Source organism: Muntiacus reevesi, chromosome 4 (genome assembly GCF_963930625.1).
Source record: "Muntiacus reevesi chromosome 4, mMunRee1.1, whole genome shotgun sequence".
Classification (NCBI taxonomy): Eukaryota; Metazoa; Chordata; class Mammalia; order Artiodactyla; family Cervidae; genus Muntiacus; species Muntiacus reevesi.
The window spans coordinates 22,576,544-22,599,578 of NC_089252.1; the positions used below are offsets into that span (position 1 = coordinate 22,576,544).

At 38.2% G+C, this 23,035-nt stretch overlaps 1 protein-coding gene across 1 annotated transcript in view; it reads right to left on the bottom strand.

The window, feature by feature from the left end:
- The window catches only part of ASXL3 (ASXL transcriptional regulator 3), a 183,502-nt gene that overhangs the window by 92,532 nt on the left and 67,935 nt on the right, over positions 1 to 23,035 (bottom strand). Inside the window, exons 4-6 of the mRNA XM_065934983.1 lie at positions 19,002 to 19,110; positions 17,652 to 17,760; positions 200 to 321 (exon numbers count right to left, since the gene is read on the bottom strand). Coding sequence (XP_065791055.1) covers positions 200 to 321; positions 17,652 to 17,760; positions 19,002 to 19,110 — 340 coding nt within the window. The remainder of the gene's footprint in view (positions 1 to 199; positions 322 to 17,651; positions 17,761 to 19,001; positions 19,111 to 23,035) is intronic.

Sequence of the window (23,035 nt, forward strand, 5' to 3'; positions counted from 1 at the left end):
TTTTACATCAAAGTTCTCAGCCAAGCCTCTCGTAGTCTGCAGCATAAAGTCAGCGTACTGGATATTAGGGGTTGGCTGAATCTAAGGCATCTCTGCTGCTTTCGGATTACTACATTCTTATTTATTTTGCTTTTCATGCATAACCTTCTATCTTAAGTAGGCAGAACTGAGAGACAAAGAAGAAATGCAGCGACCTTACCTGTTTGAGAGCCTTTTTGGTGTGTTGCTGAAAGGAAGACACTAACTTGCTCTGCACTGCTGTGTTAGGAAGGCTTGCATCTCGGGTGGAAGACGCCTCATCGGTTACCTGCTTCGCACACACTAGACACAGAGAGATAATGATATTACTAATTTGAATTCCTTTTTTTATATCCACTGTAATTAACTCACTTGGAGCTTTTCTCCAATTGAAAATGGATACCTAAAATAAGGCAAAATAGCACAGTATAAAGATGAGTATCTCAATCTGAAAGAACGGATCATTTAATAACACTGTGGCCACGGTTACACTGAACCTCTCTAAGCCTCAGTTTCCTTACCCACTAATAGATGATAATTTCAATGTTCTGGGCTACTGTACAGACATAAAAAAGAGCATAGTATCTGTCTCAAGAGGTGGGAGTCAGTAGGTACTTTCTGGAGGTGAGTAGGCAGATCGGGCAATCCATAACATTTTGAAGAAGGAATCTACATTAACGAAATTATTTTCAATCTACCAACCTCAGAATCCCCGGGAGAAGGGAATGGCTACCCCCTCCAGTATTCTTGCCTGGAGAAATCCATTTACAGAGGAGCCTGGTGGGCTACAGTCCATGGGGTTGCAAAGAGTCAGATACAACTAACCAACTGACACTTTCACTTTTCAACCTCAGAGGTACTATTAATCTTCCCTTAAAAGCCCTCCGTCTATAGAATCTATACACTGGGGTGTGTGTATATCCTCTTCTATGGGCCAAAGTACATAGCATGGAGAAGGGAAAATGAAATGTGAGCTGCTGAGTGTCAACTGAGGGTAATTATTTTTAAGAAAATCATGGACTCTGCAGATTACAATATAATCTACCCATTTTTACTACAGCCATGCCTTCCAGGTGCCTCATCTCTGGAGTCAAGTTCACTGTCATTTCTGCTCTGGAACACCTGTGCTGAAGTCCCAACTCTTCTTTCCGTCCTCCTCAGACACTCTGCCTGAGACTGGGTTTCACACCGATGTGACTATGGCAGCAGCAGAGATAGAAGGCCTTTTCTCTGTACTCCCGGGGAGGGTGAATTTATGTGGAAAATCCACATGAGGAAGCACTGTGATTATTGGCAAATGGAGGCATATGTCAAAGGCAGGAGGCAAGAGGAAGTCATATGGAAGAAAATAACTTGAGAACATATTGTAAATGCTTAAAATAAGCCTTCTTAAGGGCACCAGGGTTAACACTAATCTAAGAAAAATTTCCAAGGAACCGGAGCTCGGGACAATTCTGACCTGAGTGTGAAAGGTGGGTGGATGAGTTAAATCTGATTCTAGTCACACTGTAATTTTACTCCAATAAAATTTAAAACAAACAAACAAAAAAATGGAGACATATGCATGTGGCAGTGTTGACAGCACTGTTTCGGGTAGACTAAAGCTCACACTGACTAGAAATGGAAAATGTACCCATGAAAGAGGAGGCCCAGGCAAAAGAGTGAATCGAGTTTTGTTTTAAGGACAGAAAGTAATTAGGAAGACAAAATGAACACATTTTAGAAAATAACTGTTAGTTATTAATGCCAGGCATTTGACATACGTGACCTCATTTCATCCTCACAGCTTCCTTGTGAGACAGAGAAAGTGTCATCTCCACATTGGAGAGAGAAAAATACAGCTCAGAAATGGTCATTCATGTGCCCACAGTCACAGTCAGTAGACCAGCAGAGCTGGGGTCCAAGGCCAGGTCCATAATCTTCCATTTAGAATATCTGGCTTCAAAGCCAAGAACTGATACAGAAAATCTGATGTCTAAAGAACATGTTGCATCATGTTGGAAGACCTGAAACAGGAAGTTAATAAGGCCACAAGGAACAAGATGTTGAGCTCTGATAAGAAAAAACTGAGGTCAACTGGCCCAGAAAACATTAAGGTCGAAGTAACAAAAGGATGTGCCCAGATATCCAGGGAGAGTAATGCCTGAGTTAAAGATCGGGTGACTTTTTTCTCTCTGATACACTGTGACATTTTTTGTTTAAAACAATCTAAATGTTCCAGTAAAGAAACATTTTATAATATTGCTTACATAAACTATGGCTTCCTGGGCTCTCCTTAAAATCATCACTTATTTGTACCTCTTTGCCAAAGCTTACTTATCAAGGAATATGAGGAATAACTATCAGCTTATATTCTAAAGATAAATTTATTTTTATACTGATTATATGGATGGCTTTTTTTTTTTTCAATATTCTGGAGTCAATAGGAAGTATGACAAACTAGAGAGATGAGAGGAAGGTGGTGGATACGATATACAATCCCAATTGAACAGAGCCAAATGGATGGAATGTGAGCCCAGCCAAAAGAAAAGTGCACATTAGCAAATACGTTTTACTACTTTCACATTCTTAAATTAGTATCACCACCTAAAAAATACAAACCTAACGGTAGTTTAAAAAGACAACCAAAATGCAGCACATGGGTTTCAGGGAATTTGTAAAAAGCATCAGAATGCCTCTGGCCTACTGGACATCAAAACACATTTACCAATTTTCTCAGGAAATGATTTTATTCATAAGTGTTTCAAAGGTAAACGTCAGTGCAGAGCAGGATCAAAAAAGCAACAATTACTGAATCAGTGTGGGTGTAATCAAAACCTTATGTCTTTTATGTTCTGACTGCTACAATAAGCAGTATACAATCAGCTGTCACTTCCTGGGGATAACAGGTATCTAAATCACAACCTGCTCTATTTGCTTCTGACCTGGGAAACCACAGGGTATTGTGATACCTATGTTGGTGTCAGTGCACACGCTGTATGATTGTTTAAATTCACTACCGCATTGTGGTAAGAGTGAGTCACAAGTATTTACGCACAGTGTTTCCAGAAGAAAGAGTCGTCAACACATAGCCCGGAATTTCAGTTGGAGGGAATGACAGTAAAACTGAAACAGCCTCAAGAAATACTGTGAAGTTTTTCCTCAATATGATTCAGTTCTCTTTAACTCAATTCTGTTTTACTTCATCTTACGTTCCAGCCCAGACCCAAGTGAAGCATCATGAGAATTCCTTTACTACAGAGTCATTTTCCTCCCCAGTTCTTCTTTCTGAACTTGATCCTATTTCTCTGGGCCAAACTGGTTTCCCTGTAATTATTTATTGCTAATAAAATAAGTGCAGAATCTTAAAGAAAGTAAATGGAATAGAAAATAAAATATATAAATGAGGATTCCTGTGAACTTAAAACTTGTTTCTAAGGGAAAGTTCAAGAATAAAAATGAGTAGGACACAATATATTGCATGCACAGCCTTAAAAGAGGGTGTGTCTCGTTGTGTGTGTGTGTGTCCTGACCACACAGACCCTAAACATGGGTATCTAAGTGATTTATTCGTTCTTTGCCATGAGGGTAGCTGAATCTAAAAACACTCACTGTGTAGATGGAGCAGCAGTTGAACATACTCTTGCAAGATTCATATTCTGACAAAACACACAGTTTTCACTCTTACTTTATCCTTGCAGCTTTCTTAACAGATGTGATAAATAAATAATACAGGGCTTATTTTAAACAGTTGCCTGAATATTTATCTAAGGGGCTGAATTTGGCCTCTGAAATACAAGCCAAAAAAAAATTAATGTTCAAGAAAGGGCCAGGGGAAATCCCCTGTATGTTGAAATTACAACAGGAGCCAGGAAACTGAAGAATTAGGACAGATGTTTTAGCCAATAAATATCTAACTCTGACATGCAGCTTAGAAGTGATATCTTCTTGGCATTCAGGACAGAATAGAAACTGTTTCTCTTTTTCTTCTTTTATAACTGTGCACTGGCACCGTCACAAAATGCATGCTAGGATTTTATACCTGGAAACCCCACAAGACTGCCTGCCCTACTTGTAGCTGGACAAACTGAAGACTAGAAAAAAAAAAAATGTTTTAAAAGGCACAGGAATTTTATTTATATGTTTTGCTTGCCTGCTAAAACTAGGCAAGCTAAAAACATAGCTAAAAGCTAATCTGCCTGTTTTCAATTCAGCTAATGGGATTTTTCAGTCGCTGTGACTCATCCACCTCTACTGTCATTCACACTCAGATTCCCAAACCCCTCCACCAAAATATTTTACTTAGAAGGCTCGGGACCAAAGGGATTCCAGGTGATCACCAGACAGCCCTCAAGGCTAGAGGAACTGTTGAGTGTGTCTCAACAAGACTGGATGGCAGCCTCTTTTCTCAGGGTCCCAAGCTGTCCCTTCCCCTCTTCTTTTTCATTCACCATTAGACCCAACAATGTGATAGAACTGGAAAATATGGACTAAAGCTCATACTTTGTAAGTGGGGCTGCTGAGAGTGGGAAATGACTGAGCGACTAAGCATAGCACGGAGATGAAGGCATGGGTGACATTCCCCCCGTCTAAGTACTAAGCCCCTGACAGGTATACAAGAGGGCTCTGAACTTTACATAAGACACAAAAACAGGAGAAAGGAGAATGTACTCTTTTATTAATATTCTAAAATTTTACATTAGTGTATAGCTGATTAACAACGTTGTGATAATTTCAGGTGCACAACAGAATGACTCAGTCACACATATATATGGATCCATTCTCCTCTAAACGCCCCCACCCTCCACCATCCAAGCTGCCAGCTAACATTGAGCAGAGTTCCTTGTGCTATACAGTAGGACCTTGTTGGTTATCCACTTTAAATATAGCAGTGTGTACTTGTCCATCCCAAACTCCGTTCCCCCGATAACCGTATGTTTGAGCAGAATGCAATCTTGACTTCATCTTTATTTCCAATCTAACATCTGGTCATCTTCCCAACTCCCACCTCTCTGATTCAACCAGTCGAGATCTTGTGGCGTTTCCTGAACGCACATAATACTCGCTGTATTTGTCTCACTTGCTCTGACCGTCCCTCTTTCATCTTTTTGCCTTAGCAAACTCATCTTGACAGACCGAACTCAAACAGCTTCCTCCACGCTTTCCTGACTACCCCCTTCTCTGAGGAAGACTTACTCTTCCCCAACCTAAGCTTTCTTGGAACGCAGTGTTATGAATTCATGTCAGTCCCTGAGATACTGTTGATTGCATCTGCCTTATCACTCACAGGCCCAGCAACTTGAATACTTACTTCTGTGCAAATACAGGCACAGAGCAGTTGATCCATGAATATTAATTAAACTAAATTGTCAGATTTGATTTTCATGAAATTTGTCTCAAGTATCTATTTCTTTTCCATTAAAAAAATTTTTTTTGGCTATACTGGGTCTTCATTGCTGTCCAAGTTTTTCTCTAGTTGTGGTGAGTAGGGGGTTATTCTTTGTTGAAAGTGCTTGAGCTTCTCATTGAAGTGGCTTCTCTTATTGCAAAGCATGGTCTCTAGGCAATCGGACTTCAGTAGTTGTGGTTCGAGAGCACAGGCTCAGTAGCTGTGGTCCACGGGCTCATCTGCCCTGTTGCATGTGGAATCTTCCTGGACCAGGGATCGAATTTCTGTCCCCGGCATTGGCAGGTGTATTCTTAACCACAAGACCATCAGGGACATTCTCAAGTATTTCTTTCTAAAGTTAACTTTCAATTTCTGTTTTTAACAAGAATTCATGGAAGGGAAAGTCAGCAAAGCACAGTTTTGTTTTTTTTATTGTGGAAAAGCATATGTACAAAAATGAATTTTTAAAATTTGAAAACAAATCTTTATTAAAAAATTGAAAATTATCCTAAGGTCAATTAGGGAAAATATGAAAACCAAACTGGAAAAAAAAAAAAAATCTTATACAAGTCAGTGGGAGATGTCTGTGAAGTGTGAAAGCTAAAAGTGTTAGTCCCTCAGTCATGTCTGACTCTTTGTGATCCCATGGACTGAAGCCCATCAGGCTCCTCTGTTCATAGAATTCTCCAGACAACAATACTGGAGTGGGTAGCCTTTCCCTTCTCCAGGGGATCTTCGCGACCCAGGGATCAAACCCAGGTCTCCTGCATTGTGAGTGGATTCTTTACCATCTAAGACACCTGAGAAGCCCCACGACCTGTCACTAAATATAGATATATTTCCTTCTGCCATCCTTACTCATTGACTTAATTTTAAGTCTTAACTTTAACCTCACAGTCTGGAGGTTTTGTGTGGTGAAATAAAAATAAGTATCACTGAAAAGTCAAAATTAGAAATGACAATGCTTACTTGAAATGGCAGGAGCTGTGCAGGGGCAGAATCACTTTTAAAACAGCCCAGGATGCGGGCACAAGAGAGTCAACGCAACAAAGATATTAATTGGCATATGTCTCATTCATCTACACACAAAGTGACTGGCTACCTGAGGTAACCAGGGTTCAAAGGGCTAATGAAGGCAGGGAAAGGAGCATCCCTTGATGGATTTCATTTCTTTCAGTTCTTCCTCCAAATACTTCCTTTCAATTTTCTCAACAAACAGACACTCTCAAATCAAAACAGTTTTCCATCAAAATGATCCTGTATACACTATAGGCTTAGCAGAGTTCTTCTAAACTACAAAAACTTAAATAGCACACGGTACGTGAGGATTAAAAACGTGGCACACTGTTAGAATTCAATTTCAAAAGCGGGATGGATCTTAGAGGGAGCTTAATTGTTTATTTATTAATCATTTATTCAATTGCAACACTTTTACTGAACACCTTCATGCCAAGGACCATATAAAATGCAGGGGTAATACAGTGACTACGACCTAAGACCTGACTTTGAGCCCTTAAGTTTTCTTAAAAGTAACTTTTTTCATAAAACAATGGTATCCGGCTTCCCTGGTGGCTCAGTGGGAAAAAATCTGTCTGCCAAGGCAGGAGGCATGGGTTCTGTCCCTGATCTGGGAGGATCCCACATCCATGGAGCAACTGGGCCCCTACCACAAATACTAAGCCTGTGCTCGGGAGCCTGGGAACCACAAGAGGAGTCACCCTAAACAGAAGCCTGCACGTGGCAACCAGAGCACAGCCCCCACTCACTGCAACTGGACAAACGCCCTCACAAGCAATGAAGACCCAGCACCGCCAAAAATAAGTGAATGATAAAAAAAAAAAAGAAGGCTGAGAACTAGTCATTCTGCCTGAGAAAAATCAACCCTAGGAAGACCTAGCAGTGATAACTAAAATTTGTTTTAAAGGATCAATAAGTGGGTAATTCAAAATTATCCCCAGTTTGGCAAATAACCCCAAAAGTTTACGTTTGGATTGTGCTATGTTTTATGTATCACACTTACATTTGAAATTGTGCATATCAGATATTCTGGATATACACAGCAGTAAAATACATGCCAAAAACTGTTGAAGATGACTTAATGACAACCAGACAAACTCATTTGATCCCAACTAAATATTTCCAGGACTCCATTTCTTTCAGGAAAAAGGCAACTCCTTAATCCTTTTTGGATCCAGACTGAGGAGAACCGCTCCTCTCCGAGAAGTCCTTATTCCAAGATACATTTAGGTATCTAGATTTAAACAATTTCCCTTGTTGCATTAAAAGAAACAAAGGGTACAAGAGGTGAGAAATTAAACAGAGAAATAATAGCAATAAAATAATGGAAACAGCAATTTTCCCCTAAGACTTTCAAGGGAGACTATCTAAACGTTGTTAAGTATTGGTATTAGACAGTATTTGAACAACATTCTCTATGAATAAAATACAACTAAGTATAAGTTGGATGGTGACTTCAGTCATGAAATTAAAAGACGTTTGCTCCTTGGAAGGAAAGCTATGACAAACTTATACAGCATATTAAAAAGCAGAGACATCACTTTGCTGACCAATGTCCATAGTCAAAGCTATGGTTTTTCCAGTAGTCATGTACAGATGTGAGAGATGCACCATAAGTAAGGCTGAACACTGCAGAACTGATGCTTTCAAATTGTGGTGCTGAAGAAGACTCTTAAGAGTTCCTTGCACTGCAAGAAGATCAAACCAGTCAATCCTAAAGGAAATTAACCCTAAATATTCATTGGAAGGGCTGATGTTGAAGCTCCAATTTTTTGGCCACCTGATGTGAAGAGCTTATTCATTGGAAAAGACTGACGCTAGGGAAGACTGACGACAAAAGGAGAAAGGAGCGGCAAAGATGATTAGATAGCATCACCGACTCAATGAACATCAGTTTGAGCAAACTCCAGGAGACAGTAGAGGAGAGAGGAGGCTGGTAGGTCCATGGGGTCCCAAAGAGTCAGACACAACAAAGCAACTGAACAACAACAATAACAAACTATAAAAATTTTACTATATAGTCTGCTACATTAGGTCAATGAAGTTCTTTACTTGGTCAGAAGATGTCTGCAGAAAGGAGAGCAAAATAAACTATGAGGAAGAACGAATCAGATGGATTCACAATTATACTAGTCACGTGTATCAGTAAGAACGTGCTCTACAAGATGTGATCATGCCAGACACATTAATGATTTGGGTGGCATACATCACACACTACAAATAATGGTCTTCTGATATCCCAGACCTGGATGTATTGCAATTTCATTGCAATGTCCTCAAATAGTTCACAAACACATCAGTTTGTATCAGACCAAACAATGAATTTCTACAAGTAACTAGGAAGAACAGTTTACTCACTGAAGGTATAGGAATCCCTCCTAACCAGCACTCAATTTATCACCAGGACATTTTAGTTGGATTAGTACCTCTGTATATCTAGACAAGACACTCAGATAAGAAAAGAGAGACAAAACCAGAAATAATAATAGTTATTAGAAAAAGCATACACATCCTATAGGTACCAGCCTTTAACCACCTAATCCCTCCTATCATAGAACCGATACAGAATCCACTTAGAATTATGGAAAATAACACAATAAGCTGCTGTGTGTGGGGGGGGGGGGCGGATATTAGAAGCTATTTCTCTTAGAACCCAACACATGTAATCTACATGGCAGCAAGTTCCTGCAACATCTGCTCAGAAATATAGCAACCCATCTAGAAAATGAGAAATAGAAAAAAGCAGCCAGAAAGAATATCACTAAAAGGTTAGTACAGGTCAAGGATAAGTGCTTCATTCATGGGCACTACTAATGACTTCATACTTCAACATATAAAGGGTAACTCCAGTGTATAAAAAAGGGAGTTAGACAAACAGATGGCTAACTGTTTGAGAAATGGTTATACACTGTCACTTTAGAGAAAAAAGAAAGAATTAATTATCTGACATGACTGAAAAAAGTACTTCATTTTAAAAGCATGGATTCTTCTTTCCTCTCTATCAATCACAAACTGTATCAATCAAGAAGAAATCGGACTCTTCGGGATGAGTAATTGTGAGAATACATTTAATTTTGGTTTTATTTGAGAGGGACTTCGCTTTTATCATGAGATCGTACTCTATTTCCAATTTTTATCTCTATATTATGAAATATTTCTCTCCTTGAACAAGAAGAGATGGGAAAGTACACTTAAATGGGTCACTTTATCTGCCCTTAAAAACTTTTTTTTTTTAACTCCATGACTCTTGGACTGTTAAAACTGACCAAAATCCATTTACACAAGAACAAAGTTCACGGTTCAAGGGGAAATATGTAAGAAAAAGAGGTCCCTAATGGGTAAAAGAAATGGAAAATAGTATCTATAAGTCATGTTTGAAAGAGCTAGGATAAGTTATTTGGAGAAGTTAAGATGAAGGGGGTGGGAGCTAAGATGATGCCCAGCTGTTCTCCATCATCAGAGGGGAAAAAAAGGAGAAAATTGGTTTAATTAAAAGCTCCAGAGATTTCAGCATAAGGAAAAAATTCTTGACTACAAAGGTTATCAGAAACACAGAGACACAAATATAAAGAAGACTGTGGGATTCCCATCCCTCTGGGCATTTACTATTAGAATAATGTCTACTTGAATCAACTGGTTTAAGTAAAATGCTGACATGAGAGAGGATCCAGGCCTGCGTGAACCTCTGAAGTTCCTCATACTTCCCCTGAACTGCGAAGGCTGTGGGCTGGGATGAAAGAAAGGAGAATGAGAAAGAGTGGGCAGAGGAAGTTTTATATCCTGCCAATGGTCATTTCTGACTGTGAAGAGTATTCTTTTTCCTCTGTTTTTTCTTCCATGTGTTACTAAAACAACATCATTTTCACATACTTAAGTTTCCCTGGGCCACCAGTGTAGAACAGGTGTCTCTAGGATCCAACAAAGCTGTTAACGATAATGCAGACATTGGATAAAAGACAAATTCGCTCAACCTGAGAAAAATCAGGGGACCTGACACAGTTGCTGAAAGAATTCCTTCCCTCCTACAAGATTCTCAGGAATGGCTGTCAGGGAGAGATGGATGATGAACACAAAGAAGGCTCATGTGTCATCTGATGTAAAATCACATGTGAGCAGTCACAGACAAGCTCCTGAAAAAGCCCAGCAACACCAGACCAATACCACCGCGAGCAAAGACACCCAATTGTTGGGCGACCTCTTCAAAAGTTACTTGCACACATCCTTCACAGCCCCAGGGTGCACACATCCTCCTTTCCCACCCCTTGTATAAAACTGCCAGCGATAAACTGTCAGTGTGACTACTCCCAGAGGGCGCCGAAACCTTCATTAGTACCCTTCTCACTTCCTCCAGGAAGCTGCTCATCTGTGTGTAATTGATGTCTCAACTGAGATCCTATCCACACACTTCAGGCCATCTTAAAGCACTTTTCACTTTTGAAAAAAAGGCCCCTCAAACTGTGGCCTCTGAGCCAACGCAAACAAAGAGTGAGCTGAATAATGTTTCATTAAGTTAACATGACTCTGCCAAGAATCATACAATCAGAAACCCGCTTATAAAACTGGCCATAAGGAATAATGAAAAGGGACCACATAAAATTCTGTGAACGTTGGAATCATTATTCACCCCGGGATCTAAGGACTAAAACATAGGATGTGTGTTCTCTATAATCTTATTCCTTAAATAGAGACTTTGAAAATACTAATTCTCCAGCTAGAGTGCTGCTTCCTCCCTGAAAGCCATTAGGGTTAATAACAAGCGAAACCTTTTTTGATCTCTATGGATGAAAATTGTACATTCTCCAGTTTCCTCATTTTAAAAGATTAAGTAGGATGGCTGCTTTGGATTTTAAACATGAAATATATTAGGGCCACAAAAAGAGAAGCTCATTTTTTTTCTTGTTAATAACAATTTATGAACAGAAGGGGAAGGAGGTGAAGACGATCTACTGATGATATCGTTTCTATAAAATATGTATGGTTTCCACAGCCAGCCACGTACTGCAAGTCAACTTATATGTGTAAGCAAACTCATAATATACCAATGTATTATGTTCAGAAAGCAACTCAGACACAAACATAAGCATAAATCTAAGACTAAAATAGTCCACAAAATTCTAAATATTTTCTTTGGGTGACATAGATCTATACTTTTACAGACATAAATGGTCATGGCTTGTCAACAAAGATATATATATCAAGTGATTCTCCTAAATCACTCTTTCACCTCTCGAGCTAAGCCTTTAAAATGTGAAGAGTTTACTTTCTTGAGTCTCTAATTCTTAGTAACTTGAAAAACTATTTAGGAATCAAAGAAACCTAATGCACAGCTCTAGTTCTGTGTCTTGTCAATTCGAGAATTGAGAATATATTACTTTTCACATACTGTAAAAAAAAAAAAAAAAAAGCAACTAGACTTTAAAACAAAAGAACTTGGGGAAATGTCTATTGTTTAAAAACAAAACCGTTTTGCTGGCCAACGGACTGCAAGAAGAAAGCAAAAGCATTGCTGTTATTATCTTTACCTACAGATCCACACGTCACTGGAATCAAGCTGCAAGACTTCTTTCCGGTTACCAGCTTTTGTAAAGCACTTTCTTTTCAAATACTTTTCTGAGTTTCCCTTTAGTGCTGTAACACATGTCAGCTAATCTCTGTTCATCTGAAATAACTCTATGGTAGCAGAGGCTTAGTCTCAGGACTATCACAAGGGTTATCTTACCAATTGATAGTTATTATTCACTTCAATACTATTCACTCTTTCATATCCCAAAGGAGGAATGGGGAAAGGAGAAGAGAATAAAGATTTAAAAAACAGATGGTGGGACCCTCCTCTCCCCCTGCCCTCTCTCCCATGGCCCCTACAACGCCACACTTCCCCACCTTCCCTCTCCAATTATATTTTCAAAGCGTATTTGTACAGCTGTAAGAAGTGTGGAAATTATATCCAATCTAACTGCTGGTTCAAACACCTATTAGAAATAGAGTAAGTAAGGAAATCATCTAAACCAGTTCAGGTTCATTGCATTTATTACTGATTTGTAAGAAATCATGTGGTAGCCCACTCCTTCATTTGGATAAGCCGGTGGTTCCTCTTTGTCAAATTCTCAAGTTTAGCAGCAGAACAGAGTTGGACAACTGATGCAAAGCTAAACTGCACCAGTTACTCCCGGGCTAAGAGAGTTCCCCAAGGTTCCAGGCAGGGTCGTAGAGTAGTCAGAGCCTGGCTTTTGGGGTCACTCACATCAACCTGAGCATGCCACCTGAATGAAACACTGAACCTCTAAGTCTGTTTCCTTGCTGGTAAAAAAAAAAAAAAATTAAAATTAAAAATATAAATAAACAAAATAAAAATCAAAAATAGAAAAATTCAATAAAATACAGCAACAGAGCCTAGGAAGTCTGATTATCCCACAGGAGCACTGTCAGCATTAATCAGTCTACATGTAAACAGTTCACAAAGGATAGGCGTTGTGAGCACTCAACATATTTTCAGTACCGAGGTTTGAAAATCTATCCTGGGGTTAATGGACTGTACACAGAAGTATATGGTATTCATATAGATAGGGAACACACTCGTTCTACAAGAAGCAATTGTGGTTTGCAATAAGATGTAAAAGTGGGCAAGTCAAGGAACACTCAAGGAAATAAGCTATTTACCACTCTTTCAGTGATTTCTCAAAGCCATTTCATTAGCACACCTTCAAAGGAGAGGCCAGGAGATCCGGTTTGGTCCCATTAGCTGGAGCTGTGTGGGCATGCGCTCTCTGGTGAAATACTCATTCACATTTCACATTAGGGGACTTTGCTTATCCCTGTTGTGGTTTAATTATTGCCTAAGTGCTTTCACCCTGCCCTGGACCCCTTCAGAACCACTAAAACCCTCCCACTCTTTCTTCTGAAAGTTGGGATTAGTCACTGGCAAAATCTGATTGACCTGGCCCTCGCCCATGGACACTACTTCCCCTGGAACCTTCTCAGGTAGCAGCCCGTGTCTTTCCCACACAGCTTGTATTGCTGGGCCTGAAAATGGGACCTGTGACCTCTACGCTCCTTCCTGCTCCTTAAACGCCTCCAGCATTGCATCTCCCGTCAACAGACTGTTCCTCCTTACTGTAATTATCTACCAACTCCTGGGTTACTCCCTTTCATCTCTGGAAGATTTTAGCTCCTAAATATCACACCCTTTCAATGCTAGTTCTATCATAACTGTCTGTTTCAATATCCACACAGATGATTCTCTACTATTTCAAGGCAGGGTTACCACCAGCCTTTACAACATCCTTGTGCGGATAAGAAAAGGCCATATTTCCTCCATGTTGACCCTGCTCCATGACAGGAAGTTGGGCAAAGGCAGGGCTGCTCAATTTCAGTCACTGATGATCACCTCGGCCAGGACACTCTGAGGAGGGCCCACACTACCTAGCCATTCGTAACAGCCTCCAACCTCCCCTCCCTCTTTCTTCTCAGCTCAGACACACCTCCCATAATCCACCCTAACCTCAAGTTCAGGGGCTTCCCTGGTGGCTCAGTGGTAAAGAATCTGCCTGCCAACGCAGGAGATGGGGATTCAATCCCTGCGTTGGGAAGATCCCTTGGAGAAGGAAATAGCAACCCACTCCAGCATTCTTGCCTCGGAAATCCCGTGGACAGAGGAGCTTGGCGGGCTACCGAGGGGTAGCAAAGAGTTAGACATGATTTAGCAACTGAACAACAACTACAACCTCAATTTCACATATTCCACTCTTACATCACCTACCCTTCCAACTCATTTCCTCCTGAACACCAAATCAAACAATTCTTCCTCCCTAAGGAGACCTCCACCTCCTCCTTCATGCCATTCCTCACACAAATGTGCCTTTGATCAACCCCCACAACCGGCTTAAATTCCACAGAGATGGATCTTAATGCTTCATGTCATGCACCCTCAACTCCTGCGCCCCTCCCTGGCTTCATCATTCACTCCTGGCAAAACCCCAGCTCTGGTCCATTTCAACATTGTGTCTACTCTGCACCCACAGAGTGGTCATGGACATGACCAGAGAAAAATGCACAAGCATGCTGGCTGTTCTCACATTAAATTCAGGATCAGCAGTCTCAGAACTGTCCGTAATGATGTCAGACCCAAGACAAACATTTTCTATCTTCTCCTCAGATCTACGGCACTACCTCTCCATCTTCACCCAGGGCTGAAGAACTGATTTCCTGTTTCACGGAGAAAAATGGAGCATTAAGAAGTGACCTTGTGCAGCCCCTCCCCATATACTCACCTACCTTCATTTCTATCCAGCACCCTCATTTTTCCTATTGCTTCTTTACAGCACTAGTCAATACTCTTGGAGAGTGCCAATCTCTTCATCTGCTTCACAGATCTCCTTCCCTCTCATCCAATCAAGTACATGGCAACAGGACACCCTCATCGAAACCTCTTCAACTGCATTTCTTCCCAGCAGTACATGACTGTTCTCACATTTATCTCTCATATTCAGAAAACTTTCCTTTCTTCCACTTTCTTTTGCAGCCATGTCCCCATTTCACTCCTTCCCTTTATCTCAAAAAACCTTGAAAGAACTGACTGCACTTGGGGTTTCCCAATTTCTGTTCTCCTATTCTCTTGAACACACTCCATTCGTGCTTGTGGTCTCACTGTATGATAAAAACAGTCATTGTCAATAACCTCACAAAACTAAATCCAATGTTTTTCCCTCGGCCTTCACTGTAAGTTGACACAGAGAGAGCAATTGACATGTTTGAGTTACATCCTCCCCAGACCCACTTTCTTCACTTTGTTTTCAGAACAGACAACATAAGTTGTCTGTCCACTTATCCTCTGTCTCATTTGCTGGTTCCTATAATCTTTCCAACCTCTTAAATTTCAAGTACTCTAAGCTCAGTCTTTGAGCCTCTCCTCTTTTCTATCTGCCTTCAATTTCTTGGTGATTTCATCCAGTTTCTTATCTTTAAAGCTCATCTATAAACTGACCACTTTCAAGTGTATATTTCCAGCAAAGTCTTTCCCATTAATCTAAGACAGATAAGTCCAGTTATTTAACATATTCACTTGGATGCAGAAAATTAATTTCATGTTTAATATGCCCTACACTGAGCTCCTTTGTCACCATCCCCCACCCCAAACACTCTTGCAGGTATTCCATCTAAGTTAAATAGTTCTACTTGCTGACACTCAAAACTCTGAAGTCACCTCCAACTCCTTTCTTTATCTCATAACTACCCTAATTTCAGCAGTTCCTATTGGGGCTACCCTAGAATTCAATTACTTTTCATCACTTTCATTGCTACTCCTGTTATTTGAACTCCATCATCTCTTATCTAGATTACACCAATAGCTTTCTAACTCGTCTCCTCCTTTTTGTCCTTGTTCTCTTATATATGGTTTTTTTGTACTCAGTGATCCTACAAAGGCCTGAGATCATTGTCCTTCTAGCTCAAAACCCTGCAGTGGTTTAACATCTCACTCAAAACAAAGCTTGGTGTCATGGTACTCCATAACTTCTTTGAAACTGTATCTTACCATCTTCTCCCTTGCTCACTCTGGACTCCAACTACACTGACCTAATGTTTCTGGAACATTCTAGGCACTCTCCTGTTTTAAGGCCTTTATAATTGCTGCTTCTTCTGTTCAGAACTCTCTCCCATCAAATGCCTGCTCCCTCACTCCCATGGGTCTTTTCTCAGATGTACCTCTCTCTTGTTCTTATCTCCTTATTTAATTGATTTGCCCCATAACACTTGACAGCACTAAATAAGCTGTAAATTTCACATATTTATCTTGCTTATTGTCTCTCTGTCTACCAATATAAAATCCATGAGAGGTCTTTTTCTGTTCTTCTTTTTAACTGCAACAACTATAATGTTGAGAACAGTACTCAACACATAGCAGAAACTCAATATATATGATGATGTACATTAACCGAAAGGAGGTGGAGAGAGAGGAAGGATGCAAGTGTTCATGCAAGCATGCAGTACAGCAGGAGAACCCAATAAGATTCCCATTCAGCCACTGAAGGAGAAGGGTGTGCCCCATTCACTAGCCCTTCCAAAAATCCAGAAATTGTCATGCATCTCTGCTCTGTTCTCTTTCTAACCACAAGGACCTGCCAAAGTTCACAGCACTACCATAATAGTGGTGGGGGGTTTAGTTGAGTTTTCCAAAGGTACAGGAGGAATAAGGACACCAAATTAAATAAAAGCTGGTTAAAAAAAAAAAGTCTACAAAGCTGATTTCAGCCATTTTACTAAGACAAGAATCTGTGTTTCCTATAATAATTCAGCACCTTGGCTACAGGTCAGATGGCTCTGGAGCAAAATCAGCCTCTAGGGGACTATCGGAAAGACACCAGTTTAAAGGGCAGGAGTGGCTAGTCAGAATACAAAGGGACTCCTACGACCATTAATAAAATGAATGGCTTTGGGCTATTACTGAAATACGATATTTCTGCAAGGATCCTTTAAGGTTTGTTTGTTTAATGGTAATTTACTGATTTCTATGAGTCCACCAACACAGACATTAATGACACAGTCTTCCTCTCAAATCACGATCTGGGTCCACTTGGGGGACCAGTGAGTTAGGTTAAAAAATAGAAAAGAACAGCAGTTTTTGTGGAGCAAAGGTTTGCCAAAACTGCAGTACAGAAATTACATACACCAACAGATCATAATGCAAATGTCTTGAGAAAGTTAAAAATGAATCCACATGGACAGAATTCAAGTGGAAAATGCCCCCTTAGAATTCCAGAAGGGTTGTTCACTTTTCAAAAGCATTTCATAAGAATATAACTCATTTGGTCCCTGTTTCACTGTGAGGAATGTTAACATTAAGCTTAATTTATTAAAGACAAACCTAGGAACAAAGTTCTTATAAAATTACTTGGGTTCACAGAAAAAATCAGCACAATCAGAAACCAAACATCAGCCGTCTCAAGCCTCACATAAGGATTAAACCACAGCGAACCTCAGTAAGACTCACACCTTGCACAAGAAATACAGTGATAACACTCAAGAGTACTATGCAGGGCAATCCATACTGTTAAAAAGCAAAATAAAACAAAAAGCAAACAACTGAATACTTTTCTTAGGCACTAACCTTTAGAATCAGAATTGTTTAATGATAAACGGTGGCAAAAACTTAAAATTATATCAATAATGGTAGGGAACTCAATTAGCAAGTTATTGGAACTCTATATAACCTTTAAGAGAACAGGATTTCTGTCTTGAAATCTGCCACACTTACCTCCATTTCCTTCCCCATTGGCGTTGGCCTCCGCCATCTCTGAGCCATCCAATTCAGACTCACAGCCTAAATCCAAAGTTCCATCAGCTGAGCATGATGACTCCTCTTTCTATATTATTTTAAAAATAATGATTTATGGAGATGTATTAGCAACAGAAAACACTCAAAATACTTCCAGAGCCCTAAGGAATTATCAAAGTTACTTGTGATTTTAAATTGCAATACTGATTTATTTTTTAATTTAAAACCACTCCTTGGAGGGGGGTGGGTTACTGGGAAAAGCACACTGCCATAGTTAATTTTGGGAGGAGATAACCTTTAAAATCTACACAAAAGACAAAGGTTTCTTTTTGCCATATGTTGTTTCTGTTCTTCTCAATTCTACCGTCTTCCTTTTAGAAAATGGCTTTACAACTTGGATGTAATCATAAATTAACCCCCAAGTAGCTACAAAAAATAATAAATAATACAAGTCTTTTGATTAACTTGTATTATTTTCTGAAACACACACATAGAACAAGAGCCTGATGCTTAAGAGCTGAGAAAGAATCCCCAATTCTTTGCCAGGTATAACTTTTAACATTAAAAATAAAACAGAAGAGACTTCTCAAAGGAAATTAATGAATTTTAAACGTAACTCATCATTTACTAAAGCTGATACTTTTTTTAATTTATAAGAAAATACACTGATTTTGCATGTTCTAAGTTATGCAGCCATTTGTATCGGCTTTTGTCCTCTGGAATTTGGCATCTTACATGGCATTTTCATTCCAGATGTAAATGTAAATTACTAAAACCATTAAGACTTGGTTATCTGAAGCTTTTAATTTCTCTGTTCTCATGCAAGTAAAAGCTTTTATTAGTAAAAACTTCCTTGAGATCACTGTTTCTTTCAAATTTTAATAACATTTAAAACAGCAGATTTTCAAGAGGAATGGATACATTTCTTATTTTTATAAAAGACAGACATACAGGTGTGAAGCCGGTATATCAGTGTGTAATCATCAAATCAAATAGTTTTTTTTGGCAACTGTGATTATCTTAAAACTTTTGGCTGATGAACCATGGCGCTTCTCCATGTAAATTTTTAAGAATCAGGAATTTCAAGGAAGCCACAACCATTTTCCATTACTATATGTTAGAGTGAAACCACAGATATGCTTTCTTTAAAGAAAAATGTCATTGTTTATTCTTAATACAAAATCATTTTTAAGACATCTGAAAACATTTAAAAGGCAAAGGGGTCATTCTACCCCTCACCCAAATCTAATTTTGTTTACCTTCACATGTCTGAATAAAGGCATGATACAGAGTAATAATAGACATGATATGCAGAACAGTCCAACTTACTTTGAGAGCATAGAGGCCTGACTTCCCAGGGATTTTGAAGAATGTTCCATCCCCGATTCGCGTGTTAGTGTGAAGCATTGCATTCAGACAGGCTAATGGAGAAGTTCCACTAGAAAATAAAAGTGTGCAAAAAATGAAGCAGTCTGAGATGCAGTTTCTGGGGCAAAACCGTTCTCAGTCTCTTAGGGGAAAAAAAAAAAGACCCTCTTGCATGCCTTTTTAAAATATCCTCCCAACCCCGAAAACATCTACATTACAATAACAGGCCAGTCCAGTTTTGCCAAAGTTAATCAGATGCATCTGTCTTATAGGCTTCAGGCAAAAAGTCTCCTGAATTGAAATTATGCTTTTATTCATAAAGCAACCAACACTATATTTCAAAGAAACCAAAGCCCAAACGTTTATGTGGTGTTATTTTGCAAATAATACCATGAAGCCTCAGGTTTTAAATATTACAGACAACTTGATGGTTGCACTTGAATGATCAAATAAACCAAGTTCAAGGACAGTTCCATCCTATAGGTTGAAAAGCAACAAAAGAATAATAAGAAACCAGGGAAGAACTGATTTAAAATTACAAGTATTTAAGTTACTCATGGGATTGCACTTCTCACAAGGCCAAATAAAAATCTATATCTGTGCTTCTTCAGTGACATTCTTTCCTCAGCTCTTTATTTGTCAAATAAAGAAAATATGTGTTTGGGAATCCTACCCAGCTAATGATGATGTTCTGCCGTAAAGAAGTAAGTGACTGAACTATGAAAACAGTTTTTTTTTTAAAGGAATCAAACAGTATTAAATATTGATTAAAATATCAAAACACATATGTACAAACATCATTGAAATGTATTCATATAATTAAAAAGATGTTTATGAAATGTACAATACATATATATTTTCTGGGGTAACTTTAGAACTTCTCTTGTGTTTTGTTTGTAAATTGTTATTTCTATATATTTGAATTTAGAGGTAGAACTGTTACTTGCATTTACTTATGTTTCCATATATACTTTACTTCCTAATACGCTATAAGATCAATATTTGGTTGAATCAATACAGATTAGAAACCCTACTCCCCATCTCATTCACCTAGTTAGGGTTCTGGATATATAATCCAAGATGTCCTTGGACAAGAGAACCTTTAGGATATCAAGGTTTTGAAGTTTGAATTTCTGTGATAGAAACATATTTTTACGTGACTAAACTAAAAGTGTTCTAAAAACCAAGACTGTCCCATCTCTTACTACGAATGCTCACTAATAAAATGAAAAAAGCTAAATTTGCTGAGTTGCCACAACACACTTAATAGCCAGTCAGCATATATACACATCATGGTCATAAAGGTTTATAAGTATTCTAATAAGAACACTTTATTATTTTAGGAAACAGTTTCTCTATGCCAACACATCAGTATGATTCCATCTGGTCTGACAGGAAGCAAGAGCCCTAGTATAAATCTGGTCATAGAACAACACAGAACAGCGAGGTACACATGGAAACAATGCTGGGAGTTTATGTAATAAGCTTTCCTCTCGAAGCTTCTACAAGCCTACGGACCTCATTTCATTATTTTTCCTCACAAAAGATGTTCTGTGCATATGTAAAGTGGGCCAAGTCTTCCTTATAAAGTAAAATACATTCATCTCCCAGAAATAGCTGTCCATGAATAAATTTCAGATAAACAAGGCTATACATGTTACACTGAACACTGTAAAATATGTATTTTTATCATTATTCTCTTCAGAAAAAGCACAGACAATTTGAAGCTGGGAATTATTATACCAGATTTGTGGAGCTTTAATTTGGCGAAACTGTCAGAAACACAAATTTTTCTGTAGGGACCTGGCAAGAAAATGCTAGCACTACAAGTAAAATAGAACCCTATACATATAAATGAAACAATGTAGCTGGTTTTAAAATATAAAACTTAATAATACTAACTGTGCACCTTTCAAACCTCACCCACATTCTTCCTGTTCTTCTTTGCTAAGGTCCTAATACACACAATTTCAAGAACTCAGATTTAGCATTTTAGAGAATACAGATTTAAAGACAACTAAAAGATACTGAACAAACATAATTTAATATCACTATAATTTACATATTCTTTCTAAGGTACAGTAAACCAGAGATAATTGTGGAAGATAAACTGACTACTAAATAGCGGTTTAATGCTATGCCTGCTTCAAATATAAATGGTAATACCCAGTTTCATATAAATAATAAGTTCTGTTGAATATGAATATATTATTAAATTATATTGTTTAATAACTCAATAAATTCAAGATTTACTGTGGAAATATTTTAAAAATATATAATTTACAATCACATGACACAGATATCAAAAAGTCTCAAAGACTACTGTAATTTTCCCCAAAACAAACAAGAAATCCACTTTATTTTAAAGCTATACATTTGCATTTCAGAAGAATTAAAAATATTTTGCAATCAAATGTAAATTTTACTACTCAGGCTGATTAGTCACTTAGTTTTAAACATAACAATTGCATTTCTTCACAGAAAAAAATCAATTTAAATGGCCCATTCATTTAAAAACTGCAAAACTTTAGCACTGAAAGATGAAGTACTTACTAGAAAGTAACTTTCATCCACTGCATATATATAGGAAAGTGAATTTTAAAAATCTTTCATACCATTACTTATTGCTATCATTCTCAACATTTCCACAGAGTCTAGAAATTATGGACTGCTTTCCCTGAAAAAGGGAATGTCCTAAGTAACTGCCATTAAACAAGAATAAATAAAAGTCTCATTGATGTATTTCTATTATTTTAATATTCAGAAAAAATAGACTCAGCAAGTATACCTAGGCCAGCTTTAAGAAAGATATAACTATATATTTCTATATCTGTATATATTAAAAAACACAATGTCTTATTGTGGGTATGAAAAAAGATGAGCCAAATATGTGTTAAAAGTCTGTATTCTTAGAGAGCATAGACATCTTCTATGTAACATTCCTTATTTTTAAATTAAAAAATATTTGCTCACAATGTGAGTTAATTGCCTAAGTCAGAATCTAAAAGCAAAAATTCTGGAATAGACTATGTGTCTGTGTATATTGTATATGAAATAATAACACATCAACATTTTAATTCAAAAATCTCTAAAATTTCAAAAGTTACTTACTTTCTAAAAGGATGAATTGGAAGAATTGCGATATCCCAATTTATAAAACGAGAAAACAAAGAAAAAAGGGAAAAAAAGTTAGTTTTCCAGCTTAAAATGCAATTCTACATCTCACTATTTCATTAAATAAGACAGCATACAAGAAACACACCAAACTCTTAGATTTGGCTGTAAACTCTGGAGGACTGGAGTAAAAGGTGAATTCCACTTTCTTCCCTACACTTCCATAATGTTTTCATTTTCTCCACAATGCTCACATATTGATAGCTCCGGATTGGGAATATAATTAGAAATAAACAATCAGGACACTATTTTCCCCACTTCCTTTCTTTCTGCCATGCGCTGTAACCGGGCCCTTGCCTATACACCTGCCAGGGTAGATATACAGCTTCTTCTATTTGTTTGTCTTCCTCCCTAGGCTGTAGGGCTGTGGAACCCTTCTGGCTTGTTTTCATTTCCCACAACCCCTGAAGCAGAACGGGGTGAAATTTGGAGGCAGGGGAGCAGGCATAATTTAAACTGTCTAGACATCAAAGAACCCCCAGAGATGCTTTGCAGAGCCCCAGTGCTGTGTGAACTACAGAAAAACCGTTGGTTTATCACATCAAATTGTTGACAGAACATATAAAATTTTACTAATAGTGCACACTTGGTGAAGAGAATGGATAGCCTGTCTATTTTAATAATTTTAAAAACCAGAGAAAATACCTGGGGAATGCAATTGGAAGGATATTTAGATACGACAAAGAAAACGTCATTCCTTTCCATAGAAAATTAATAATGCTTTACAAGGCAATAATTAAGTAATCCAAATCTTAAGCTACTTTATTTTACTAAGCATCTCTTCATAAAAATTTCAGATGAAGCTATTTCCTGAAAACATT